We start from the raw sequence: 14,142 nt of genomic DNA, 5'->3' as shown, positions 1-14,142 counted from the left end.
TCCTTTATAGACGATAATAAACCATCTATCAAATAATACAAGTACATCCCATCTCTATTAGAGAAATAATTTAAATCTGATTGACGTCTTCGAAGAATTAATCTATTGCATATACATGTAGGTTAACAACTAATTAATATATATTTTATTGTTGCAGGACAACAGATTTGAAACCTAGGTCAGCGTTGGCCAGACTTATTCAAAAACCACCAGCTTGTGGGGGTAAAGTCATAAGTTATCTTGCTCTATAAAATAACAACTCCTTTTTTCATATTTCTCCACAACACTCAAACAATCAACTTTCCTCTCCCTCACGTCCTTCCTTCAGGATATACAAATCAAAGACCAGAATTCTCAGCTTCTTTCTCTCTCCCTCCACCAATGGCACCTACCGTGACTTCAATGGATGCATCTGAACCCAAGGTAGCAAGCATCAAAACCTTAGCCGACTCAGATGCTCTCACTTCTGTACCTTCCGAGTACGCCTACATCATGGATCCCAACGATAAGGGAGATGCAAACGACCCTGAACACTCAATCCCCATCATTGATTTTGCTCTTCTCACCTCTGCCTCCGCAGATGAACGGGCACAAATGATCCAGAAGCTAGGAAAAGCTTGCCAAGAATGGGGCTTCTTTCAGGTATATTCACACTTGTTATTAATTATGTATGCTAGAACATGTATAAAATTAACTAATATTTTATTAGTTTGATAACTATTTCGTTTCAAAATTTTATTTTAAAAAAATATATAAATTGAAAATTGAAATAGTTATAAGTTTTCCAATTTTAACTTAAAAAATGAAACATGAATTAACATTTTCATGTGCTCGATGCTTTTTAGGTGATCAACCATGGTGTACCAGAGAGCCTAATGAAAGAAATGATCGATGCGTGCCGAAGATTTTTTGAGCTGCCGGAAGAGGAGAAGAAGGAGTTCCATACAAAGAACCTGTTGGACCCAATCAAGTGCGGCACCAGCTTCAACGTCGCAATTGACAAAGTTCGTCTCTGGAGGGATTATCTCAAGGTCATCGCACACCCCAAATTCAACTCACTCTACAAACCTGCTGGGTACAGTGAAGTTTCATTGGAGTTCAGCAAAAGAACCCGTGCAGTGGCAACCGAAATATTGAATGGAATATCGGAGAGTTTGGGACTGGAGGCCGATTACATTACCAAGGCCATGAACTGGGATCGGGGCTGCCAAATTCTGGCAGCGAACTACTACCCAGCTTGCCCACAGCCCGACCTGGCGATCGGTATTCCTCCTCATACAGATCATGGACTGGTGACGCTCCTGATTCAGAATGATATGTGTGGCCTTGAAGTCAAGCACAATGATCAGTGGGTCTTGGTGAATGCCGCTCCGGGCGCTTTTATTGTTAACGTTGGTGATCAAATGCAAATTCTAACAAACGACAAGTACAAGAGCATATGGCATCGAGCAACTGTGAACAACACAGCTACTAGAATATCGATCGCCGTACCACATGGACCGGCACTCGACACGCCCGCTGTACCGATCCCGGAGTTGCTAGAAAAGGAAGGTGAAAAAGCGAAGTACATTGGAATGACGTATGAGAAATTCATGGAACTTCAGGCTAGCCCCGCTGCCTACATGATGCCTTGCTTGGATCACCTGCGGATCAAGGACAATTGAAGAAAATACTTGCATGGCGGCCACTTGCCGGCGTTTCTCTGTTTTCTTTGTGTAGAATAATATATGCTCCTGTAAGAGCTTTGATTCTCTATCAGAGCAGCTTGCAGAGTTGTTGTCCAATGTTCCTTGCTGTACGGATCTTTGTTTTGTGTAAATTAGTGGGACCTTCTCATCACTCATCGGACTCGTTGAGAGAGCCTTAGAGAATGATAATGTTAGAAAGATCAAATTTTTAAATCAAATTTGCAAACTAAATGATATGTCACTAATAAGAAATAAGCATGTTACTCGACACTAAATCAATAATTCAATCATTTACAACCACATCATTTGGTTTACAAATTTGATTTAAAAAATTTGATCTCCTTAACATTACATCTGAGAAAAAGAAGAGAGACTCGATGACAGAGAAAGAGAGAAAGTGGGTAGGGGTGGGTACGGTATGGTTCGGTGTGGTTCCGTCCTCAAAATGGAACAAGAACCGGAATTATCAACGATTTGATTTTGTGTGGTTCTACTTAAATTTATTACTAAATTCATATCCACACTAATTTCGGTTTAGTCCATGCCTGTTTACGGTGCCGAATACCAAGTCATTTGAATACCAAATCAAAATGGTATTCAAAGTTTACTTTTTTTTATTCTCTTGTTTTTTGCATGCTTGCATTCAAATACCACTTCTAAAATGGTTAAATAAAGTTACAAACAAAACATATCATTTTCAAATACAAAATCAAAATGCAAATATTGCTGATACTAAGCAAACAAAAAAAGAAACACAATTCAAATGTCATATAACATTGATAATACAAATGTACATCCACACATACAAATCATCCACTATGCAGTAAAAATGTTAGTATGAATACAATATTTAAGCCCAAGAGGGACTTATCAAGGGATTAAAAAAAGTCCTAGGAAAAGGGAAAGAAAAAAATAGGATGTAACTGAACACCTTAAGATCACTCTATCAAAATAAAAAAATAAAAAAAAATGAATCGAAACCTGAATGTCAAATTCGGAGATCTAGGAGAGAAAACGACCTCCTTTTTTCAAATATGTGCATTATCTCAGTAGGTGAACTGTGCAAGTGAAAGACCTAATTGAGAAATGATCCCATGCAGTCTTATTAGGTAAAACCAATTTCGTTTTCACCACTCATTTAGTGACACCTGTATACAACTATTAAATTTAATTAATTATTTATATTCATGGTCCGGTTCGGTTCTAAACAATTCTACCAACATGAAAACTGGAATCGGTATGAACGGTTCGATCCGGTTCTTGAACCTACGTTGACATTTTTTGGTCAACACGATTTTTTACAGTTTATTTTGTCACGGTTCCACGGTTTTTATGCCCATCCCTAAAAGTGGAAGACAAAAAGAAAATTGACAATAGATATGGGGGCGACTGAAGTGAGACATAAATGAAAGGGAAATCAGGAGACAAAAGAGGGACATGCGTCCCAAGTGGCACATGCAACAAGGCAAAATAAAACAAAACAAATATGTCCACCAAGTGTATAATTATCAAATTGTTCTTGACATTCTGCGTCTGATAAACTTTTTGTTGTAGTTTCAAATTCTGTTCAGGTTACGCTTATATGTTTGTAATGACAAGTACTACACAAATATGCTGAAGAATGGGTAAGTGCCACTACACAAAAATCAACAAAAATCAAACTTCTCACTTTTAAGAATATTTTGGTCATTTTATACCTCTTTGCTTCCCTTTTTTTTTATTTTTTATTTTTTTTCACAGTTATACAGACAATGACATATCTAGAATTCTAACATCGGGAGGTCATAATCCATGTATGATAGGCGCTAGATGAGCAGCAAGCTGGGACCTAGGGCACAGCGGCTATGCGCCTAGACGAGGCCTAGGTGGATTAAGTAGATTTATTATCACATATAAATATGTACTTACTTACATTTAAAACAACAATACTTTGTATTGAGAATTTGGATTTATATATACATTATTTTAATTAAGTTTATCATTTAACATATGCCGAGCAACTTCTGAGGCTATAGCCAAAGTATTATTCTCGTCGTGAGTCTAACTTTGCACATGTGGAACATCCCAAAGATACTACCACAACTGTGGAGGTTTCAAATTTTCAGGAGGTATCCCTCTTATGGAAGATTAAAGTTTACTTTTCTAAGACATGTTTGGGTGGTTTTTACCCCTAGTGGCTGAACCCACTAGGTGTGGCCGACCCTCCTTTAATTTTTTAGGCTTATGGTTTAATTTTTCAGACAATTTTTCAAAGTTTTTGGAATAATTTCTTTGGTTTGGTTTGTTTTGAATTATGAATAATTATTTATTGATATTATTTCTTGATTGATTAATTGAATGAATGGAATTTTATTTATACATGTGACCAATTCAATTAATTTATTCTAGGTATGACTAGTGGGGAGTTAGTTGTTTGACTGATAGTGATACCACGCACACCAACTTGCATGAGCAACACTATTTTACTCACTTTCACTACAGCAAATTGGTCCTTTAGCGAGAAACGTTTCAGTGAGAACATTATCTTTCACGCTGTAGAGTTGCTTTCGACGAGGAAAATTTTGAGTTCTCGCAAAAAGAGAGCTCATTTGGTCTCCTTACATCTCTAAGAAACAGCAAGGAAAAAATAATTTAGGCGAGAAAATTGTTTTGTTGCTGTACATAATGCTAGCGAGGAAAAATTGTTCTTTTCGCGCTAGGTTTAGTAGGAATTATATTCCCTTGCCACCAAAATATTAGCGATGAAATTATTGTTTTTCTCTCTGAACAAAATTTTTAGCGAGAAAAATAGGTTCTCGCTGTAGCATTCCCACTATAATTTTCCAAAAGTTTCAAATAGGGCGCCTTTTATTCACACCTACAGTGAGAAATTTTGTATTTAGGTCGCATAAGTGTCCAGCAAGAAAAATATTTCTCGCAGACCATCCAAGTTTGTAAAACTCAATATTTTTCTAAGTGTTTATAAGGGCAATACTGTGTCCTTTATGGAATAATAATAATAATAATAATAATAATAATAATAATAATAATAATAAAAGAAAAAAGAGGGGGGGGGAGAATCTTCTACTGGGGAGGGCGGGTGGAAAAAGGAGGAGGCTAGGCCTGAATAAGGAGGGGAAGACAACAGGGGAAAAGAAAGGAAAAGAGGTAGAAGAAGGAAGTATAGAAGACTACGTTTGAAGAAGCAAAGAGAATCATAACAAAAGGATGGTTCCTTTTGTCGACCTGCAACAAGGGTAAAAATTCCCAGCTTTCTTTGTTATTTCCATAGCTTATTTGTATCAATCTTTCTTATTACTTTTAATTTTATACATTGGGTGTGTTGATCAAAATATCATGTTTTAGGGTTTGGCTTAAAAAGTCAATTTTTGTTAATTGTGAGTATAATTGAAATCAAAGTTATAGACATGATTTTGGGATTGTATGGAAGTATTCTGAAGTTATAATTAGAAGAGTTTGGGTTCTAAGTTGCAGGGAACTTATGTTTTCTGTGAAGAAAAACTATGTCTCAAGTAGCCTACTTTGGCTCTTAATTTCTATGTCCTTATGGATTCCTTTTGATCCATTATCATTTGTTTTGAAACTAGACATGTCCATGATCAAAGCGCATCTGATTTCACATAATTCCATTGAGTTTTGATATGTCAAAATCATGTACAAACTTAAGTCATGAAGATGCGAGACAACAACAAATACTGGGTTTCTAATTTCGGGGCTCTAATTTGTATCTTGCATAACTTTCAACTTAGAACCTCGTTTCTTACAAATTGTAGATGCTTTTAATGTACTCAAAATAGGCTTTGAATCTCATGTTTGTTTGCATCATTTGGTATAGTTATGGGTGTTTAAAATCAGGCTTAATCTTGGTTGGCTAAAACTGTTTTTCTGCGGCTTTGGTCGAGATGAGGTTGCTGATTTTGCAATATTCATTCTTCTCACAATTTTATTTCTAATTTACTTATCTATATCAAGTTTGTGCTTAAACCACTTAACCTACACAAAAATTACCCATTTGTCTAAAGTCAGGAATTGATGTATCTTTCCATTCCACCAACATCATGAATTGTTGTATCTTTCTCTCTATCTCCCAACTATTTTAACCATGACCTCTTGTAAGTTTCAAATCTAATTGTGTTATTAACTTATATTTTTTCAGTTGGTAGTAGAGAGAACTATAATTTCTAATTGGAAAGTCTTCATAAATTAGATTTACCATAAATTGAATTCCATGCAGAGAAAGTACAATATTGATATGTCACTAACTCATGTTAGTACATATATTAAGAATCCATTACAAAGGCGGTTTGTTGATTTTGACACAAGCTAAAGAAGCATTTTTATTCCTTCCCAACTCTAGAGGAGGCAAAACAAAACAAACATGAGGATGTAACTGGTCAAGAGGAATGAAATTTTCTTTGTGATCATTATGCAAGTGTTCAATTCAAGGTACACATGTATATTAATAAACTGAATTGTGGTTGTCATATGTGTTGTTTATCTTCTTCATGTCACCAAATTTATTTTGCTATGCAAGAACGCTCAAATAAAAAATGCAATTAATAGGTCTCATTTGACTTAGAACCATAAAGGAGGGTGTAAGATGTGTTTTTTCATAATTTTAATCTAGATTCTACGTGGATAATAAGTTACTAACTTTAATGTGATCCATGTATTAGGAAGCCAAAACCGGAGAGCAACTAAGTGCAATTGATTACTTTGAGGTTGTGCATAAAAACACCAAAAATGGTTGGGATGAAGGAGCTAAACTGAAGTGGGTAAGTTAGTTATGTACATGCTGGTTGTGTATATTTTATGTGAAGCTTTTATGTTTATGATATATATATATATATATATATATATGAAGGAACCAAATGTGATAGATTTTATGTTTGTGTACATGAAAGAGCTAAGCATGATAGTTTATTTTTCATTTGTAAGAAGAGATGCTAAGTATGAAAAATGAAACAACTCTTCCAGATGGTATTGTGACATTGACAGATGATGAAATTGTTTAGGGGTTCTTGGTCACAAGTCTGGGTACTTCAAAGGTCCTTCAAAGTCTGTCTCTCTTAAAGACACTATGTTGGACAAACATTTAGAAGAACAACTTGAGACACAACAACAAGAGATTGTGACAACAAAACAAGAGCTTGGTGAAGCAAAACAAGAGATCCAAGAATTGAAAGAGAACCAAAAGAAATTTGAGGAACTCCTACACAAAATAATGGAAGGGCTGCAACCACCTCCACAAGTAGTCCTTTTGCTTTGCTGGAATATGTGAACTTTTTGTGAAAACAATGTGAACTTTCATAGTTTTTAACATTAAGCTTAACTGAATTTGTAGACTATGAATTATCATTGTAAGCTATTTTGGTTTTGGACTAATATGAATTAACTTTTAGTACCATTGATTATTAAGTATTGGCACTAAATTCCAGTTACAAGGAGAAACCAACTTCTCGCAGTAGGTTACTTATGAGAATAATTATCTTCAACTTACAGCGTATAATTTTACCTTCGTTAAAGTTCTCGCTATAAACTTATTACAGCGAGGAAACGAGTGTTTCCTAGATACTTATCAATGAGGAAATTCATTCTCGCAACATATGATCTGCAGTGAGAAATAATATGTTCATCGCTAAAAACTCACCTACAAATTCCTCACCAAAAGATATTTACAGCAAGGAATTTGATTATTTTTGTCAAGAATTTTATCCTTGCACAAGTTATGGAATGTCCATATTTAGGTTGTCAAAAGGTTTTGGAGACCACATTCCAACCCTTTTAGCGAGGAATTTGTCACCGCTCCAACTCAACTATGAGAAAAAGTTCCATTCTCGCTGTATCATTTTTGTGAGGAAACAATTCCTCACTGTACACATTTCCCAATAGGCCTACTACGAGGAACGAGCGAGGAATTTTTTTTCCTTGCTGAAAACCTTCAGCGACAAAACAATAACTTTCAACGAGGACAAAAATCCTCGCCAAACAACTATATTGTTGTAGTGTTTGTACCAAAAAATGCACCTTTGACATCCCTCTCAGGCTCATCTAACCTGATTAAAGGATACTAAAAGGCCTGTACTATGTTGTCCAATGGTACTGAGTTAACCATTAAAGCCCTATATTCTCCTTGTTTCGGAAGAACGTTGCTGAACTTTAGAGATATTCAAGATAATAAATATCATATTGAAACTAGGGCTGGAAAAATTCCCGAAAATCCCAAACTGTTTCCCAAAACCAAATCGAAAATCTCAAAAAATTCAATACACATCCTGAACCATACGGTATAGGAATTGGTCTCACCATTTGACTTGTTCGGTAATCCCAAACCGAACTGAAGGAATATATTGGATTTCAACCCATATCTCACACTCTCTTTGCCTCTCATTCAACTCTTGAAGCAGCCACTAAGCCACATATCTCTCTCTTAACTCTTCAACCCTTTCAGTCTTTCACTTTGAGCTTGAAACTCTCCGCCAACCTAGTCGAGTCTCGACCTTCACTCTGTTTCTCTCTCGATCTTCACTCACTCTTCATTGATCCACTATGTGTATGCAGATCGTATTTATGTGCAGATTGTGTGAGTGTGTGCAAATTGTGTGCATGTGGGCAATTTGGGATTCGGGATCCCATATCAAACCACCCCTAATTGAAACCACTAAAGAGAATGGTTATGAATTTCTTAGTATCACTTCTTACGAATATAGCCAGAAGCATATTCATGAGAAGCTGGACTGTTTCCCGAGTGGGTTGTACATCACAACCATTCGAGCCATAGAGACCCACCATGTGGCCGATTTTGAGCTTGGGTTCCAAAACATTTTGTTGCTTTGGCATGACCGTATAGAACATCCTGGATGAGATATGATACGCCATATCCTCAAATGGAAAATTCAAGGGGATATTTGTGGACCTATCTAACCAACATGCGGACCATTTAGATACTTCATAATGTTGGTTGATGCATCGACAGTAGGCCTGGCAATTCCTGACACGACTCGATAACTCGACACGACACAACATGACACGAAATTAACAGGTGTTCGAGTCAACACGATAACGAATCGGGTCATTATCGGGTAACCCGATAAGCACCTGTTAAGATAACGGGTTGATTTGGGTATACACATGGGTAACACGATACACGATAAGCAGAATATTATTTTTGTAATTTTATAACCCTAAAAAAATACTGTAATAATTATATATATTAATTTAACAATTTTATACCCCTAAAAACTATAATATATATATATATATATATATATTAAATTAACTATAATAATTATACCCCCAAAATATTAACTATCTATAATAATTATATATATATATATTAAATTTTGAATTAAATTTTATAAAAACTATAATAATTATTAATTAATATGCATCCATTGATTTGATTCCATAATTGATAATTCCATTCCATTCCCTGCAGTGCCGCCTTTTTTGAAGAAAAAGGGAGAGAAAATGAAAATGATAAGAAAAGTTGAAAAGGAAACAAAAAAGAAAGGGAATTAGGGAAAGATGGGTAGGCACCATAGGCTGCCGGAGGGAAAAGTGAAAATTATAAGAAAAGTTGAAAAGGAAACAAAAAAGAGAGCGAAAAATGAAAATTAATTGAAGTGGTGAGAATTTTTTTTTTTTTATTAAGTTATTAACTTTTTATCACACATATAACATAGCTCACTATTTTTATGATGACTCACGTGATGTACTACTTAATAAATAGATTCAAATCTACTTAATAAATATATATAGATATATACACACATCATTGAACTTGATGGGATACGAATTCTCCGAAACTAATTTCAACAATCCCAACCATCAAACTTGTTTGTATATGCTTTGAGATCACATTAGCAAAAAATCACAAAAAACAAACATTCAGAGATCAAGTAACGGGACAAAGCTTTTTGACGGTTATAAATGAAAAATCACGATTTAATGGTTATTTTAACTCCGATTTTGATGATGTTTTTACAGCTACACTCCTTGTGTGACATCCCACATCGCCCAGGGGAGTGATCCTTAAATGTATATTCTCATCCCTACCTAGCACGAGGCCTTTTGGGAGCTCACTGGCTTCGGGTTCCGTAGGAACTCCGAAGTTAAGCGAGTAGCGCGCGAGAGCATTCCCAGGATGGGTGACCCATCGGGAAGTTCTCGTGTGAGTTCCCAGAAACAAAACCGTGAGGGCGTGGTCGGGGCCCAAAGCGGACAATATCGTGCTACGGTGGTGGAACGGGCCCGGGAAGTGGTGCCCCCCGGGCCGGGATGTGACACCTTGACCCTATATGAATACAATGAATGAATTCGATCTTCAATTTAAAATATTTACACAAGTGAATACCACAAAATCTTATGTTATACTTAATGAAAGTATAAATAAACTCTAAGTGTTAGTCAATCTATCGTTTTGATGGGATACGAATTATCTGAAACTAATTTCAACAATCCCAACCATCAAACTTGTTTGTATATGCTTCGAGATCACATCAGTAAAAAATCACAAAAAATAAACATTCAGAGATCAAGTAATGGGACAAAGCTTTTCGACGGTTATAAATGAAAAATCACGATTTAACGGTTATTTTAACTCCGATTTTGATGATTTTTTACAACTACACTCATTGACCCTATATGAATACAATGAATGAATTCGATATTCAATTTAAAATATTTACACAAGTGGATACCACAAAATCTTATATTATACTTAATGAATATAAATAAACTCTAAGTGTTAGTCAATCTATCGTTTTGATGGGATACAAATTATCTGAAACTAATTTCAACGATCCCAACATCAAACTTGTTTGTATATGCTTCGAGATCACATCAGCAAAAAATCACAAAAAACAAACATTCAGAGATCAAGTAACGGGACAAAGCTTTTCGATGGTTATAAATGAAAAATCACGATTTAACGGCTATTTTAACTCCAATTTTGATGATTTTTTACAACTACACTCATTGACCCTATATGAATACAATGAATGAATTCGATCTTCAATGTAAAATATTTACACAAGTGGATACCACAAAATCTTATATTATACTTAATGAAAGTGTAAATAAACTCTTAAGTGTTAGTCAATCTATCGTTTTGATGGGATACAAATTCTCCGAAACTAATTTCAACGATCCTAACCGTTAAACTTGTTTGTATATGCTTCGAGATCACATCAGCAAAAAATTGCAAAAAACAAACATTCAGAGATCAAGTAACAGCACAAAACTTTTCCACGGTTATAAACGAAAAATCACGATTTAACGGTTATTTTAACTCCGATTTTGATGATTTTTTACAACTACACTCCTTGACCCTATATGAATATCATGAATGAACTCGATCTTCAATTTAAAATATTTACACTAGTGGATACCACAAAATCTTATGTTATACTTAATGAAAGTAAAATAAACTCTGAGTGTTAGGGAATCTATTGTTTTGATAGGATACGCATTCTACGAAACTAGTTTCGACGATCCAATCATCAAACATGTTTGTATATGCTTCAAGATCGCATACGCCAAAAATTTCAAAAAACAAACATCCAGAGATCAACTAACGGGTCAAAAGTTTTCGACGGTTATCAACGAAAAATCACGATTTAACGGTTATTTTAACTCCGATTTTGATGATTTTTTTACAGCTACACTCCTTGACCCTATATGAATATCATGAATTAACCCGATCTTCAATTTAAAATATTTACACTAGTGGATACCACAAAATCTTATGTTATACTTAATAAAAGTATGAATAAACTTTTAAGTGTTAGTGAATTTATCATTTTGATGGGATACGCATTCTACAAAACTAATTTCAGTGATCCAACTGTCAAACATGTTTGTATATACTTCGAGATCACATACACCAAAAATTGCAAAAAATAAACATTCAGAGATCAAGTAACGGGACAAAAGTTTTTGACAGTTATTATTGAAAAATCATGATTTAACGGTTATTTTAACTCTGATTTTGATGATTTTTTACATCCACACTCCTTGACCCTATGTGAATACAATGAACGAACTCGATCTTCAATTTAAAATATTTACACTAGTGGAGACTACAAAATCTTATGTTATACTTAATGAAAATATGAATAAACTCTTAAGTGTTAGTGAATCTATCATTTTGATGGGATACGCATTCTATGAAATTAATTTCAATGATCCAACCATCAAACTTGTTTGTATATGTTTCAAGATCGTATATGGTAAATATCGCAAAAAAGAAACATTCAGAGATCAAGTAAAGGGACAAAACCTTTCGACGGTTATCAATGAAAAATCATGATTTAACGGTTATTTTAACTTCAATTTTGATGATTTTTTTACAGCTACACTCCTTGACCCTATACGAATACAATGATTGAACTCGATCTTCAATTTAAAATATTTACACAAATGGATACAACAAAATCTTATGTTATACTTAATGAAAGTATGAATAAACTCTTAAGTGTTAGTGAATCTATTGTTTTGATGGGATACGCATTCTATGAAACTAGTTTCAACGATCCAACCGTCAAACATGTTTGTATATACTTCGAGATCGCATACGCCAAAAATTTCAAAAAACAAACTTTCACAGATCAAGTAATGGGACAAAACCTTTCGACAGTTATCAATGAAAAATCATGATTTAACGGTTATTTTAACTTTGATTTTGATGATTTTTTATAGCTACAGTCCTTGACCCTATATGAATACAATTAATGAATTCGATCTTCAATTTAAAATATTTACCCTAGTAGATACCACAAAATCTTATGTTATACTTAATGAAAGTATAAATAAACTCCAAGTGTTAGTGAGTCTATCGTTTTAATGGGATACGCATTCTACGAAAATAATTTCAATGATCCAACCGTCAAACTTGTTTGTATATGCTTCAAGATCGCATACGCCAAAAATCGCAAAAAACAAACATTCAGAGATGAATTTGATATTCAACTTAAAATATTTACACTAGTGGATATCACAAAATCTTATGTCATGATGATCGAAGAAAATTGAGGATTTTGTAAAAAGAATAACAGGCAAGCTTTAAGTTCCATTGGTAAGGTTTAAACTTTTGAGAAAGGCTTCACAATCTTTAAAACAAAAACTCTTTCATTTTGCATATCATTGCACATTTAATATTTTGTAATAGATTAGTAGTGTGTGGATGTTTGTTTATTGGGCTTTTATTTTCAAATGTAGATGTAGTACTTAAACGACAAATGTGTTTTAATGTTTTGAAGTAATATTTATGTGGCAATGTGTGGTACGTGCAAATTTAAGAAGAAAAAAAAAACATTTTTCTTAACAGGTCATAGCGGGTCATAACGGGTTGGGTCACTTTACCCGTTGGGTAAAGTGACCCAACCTGTTAAGGACCCGTTAAGATAACGGGTGTGACACGACACGACCGGTTAAGATAACAGGTGTTACATGAAAATGACACAAACACGACAGACATGACCCGTTTGCCAGGCCTAATCGACACGTGGGTCATATGTCTGTTCATTATCCCCACAGAATGTTGGTTTTAAGAAACTCCTAGCTCAAATCATTAAGCTTAGGGCTCACCACCCTAATTATCCAATTAAGTCAATTCAATTGGATAATGCTGAAGAATTTACGTCACAATATTTTGACGATTATTACATGTCAGTTGAGATTGAAATTGAACATCATGTACCCCATGTTCATGCCCATAACGGCTTAACAGAAGCTTTCATAAAGCGTCTTCAATCGATAGCTCGGATTTTGGTCATGTGTACTAAATTGCAGGTATCTGCCTAGGGCTATGCAATATTTCATGCAGTCATGTTAGTCCACCTGAGGCCCACCGTTACCCAATCTCATTCACTGTTATAGTTGGCTATTGGATACTAACCCGATGTCTCCCATTTACCTATGTTTGGTGCATAATTTTTGTGCCAATAGCACTGCCACTGTGTACCAAAATGGGTCAGCAGACAAGAATGAGAATCTATGACGATTATGATTCCTATCCATTATTCACTACTTACAGCCCTTGACAGGAGATCTCTTTACCACACACTTTGTGGATTTTCACTTCGATGAGATAGTCTTCCCGCGTTAGGAGGAGATAAGAACGCTAACGTTCATGTAGAATGTCGTGAATTGTCATGGTTTACTTCCACTATGTCTCATTTAAATCCCTACACTGCTCAGTCTGAAACTAGAGTGCATTGTATTTTAGATCTTCAATGCGTTGTTCAAATCATGCCAGATGCTTTCATTGACGTACCTAAAGTACGCCGTAAAATTGCCCCAGAAGGACGAGTCGTCCTCAAATGAGCGTTGGCCGCACCTTCCACACATCCCGATACATTGGTGGCTAGCCAATCATCTGCTTATATCTTAAAGCATGCCAGACTTCTTGGTTCAAAGGATTCACAAACCCATAAGAGGAAAACTGCACAAA

At 35.0% G+C, this 14,142-nt stretch overlaps 1 protein-coding gene across 1 annotated transcript; it reads left to right on the top strand.

Annotated features, from left to right (window-relative positions):
• The first annotated feature begins 261 nt into the window (after window positions 1-261).
• Window positions 262-1,839, top strand: LOC125475762 (2-oxoglutarate-dependent dioxygenase 19-like). The gene is made up of 2 exons (XM_048581034.1): window positions 262-642; window positions 846-1,839. Exons 1-2 carry the CDS (start codon window positions 382-384, stop codon window positions 1,662-1,664), a joined length of 1,080 nt encoding a protein of 359 aa, XP_048436991.1. The 5' UTR covers window positions 262-381; the 3' UTR covers window positions 1,665-1,839.
• Window positions 1,840-14,142: the final 12,303 nt, after the last annotated feature.

Source organism: the organism of the source record quoted next, unplaced genomic scaffold (assembly GCF_019419815.1).
Source record: "Pyrus x bretschneideri cultivar Hongxiangsu unplaced genomic scaffold, Pyrus_bretschneideri_v1 Contig16, whole genome shotgun sequence".
NCBI lineage: Eukaryota > Viridiplantae > Streptophyta > Magnoliopsida > Rosales > Rosaceae > Pyrus > Pyrus x bretschneideri.
Note: the sequence above shows the minus strand (reverse complement) of the source record. Positions and strands in the feature narration are given on the sequence as shown.

What these genes read in the sequence shown, in the direction of transcription:
- LOC125475762 (XM_048581034.1), top strand. Translation starts at nt 382, where the DNA reads ATGGCACCTACCGTGACTTCAATGGATGCATCTGAACCCAAGGTAGCA. An exon ending in AAGAATGGGGCTTCTTTCAG is followed by an intron (nt 643 to 845) that starts GTATATTCACAC and finishes GATGCTTTTTAG; the next exon opens with GTGATCAACCATGGTGTACC.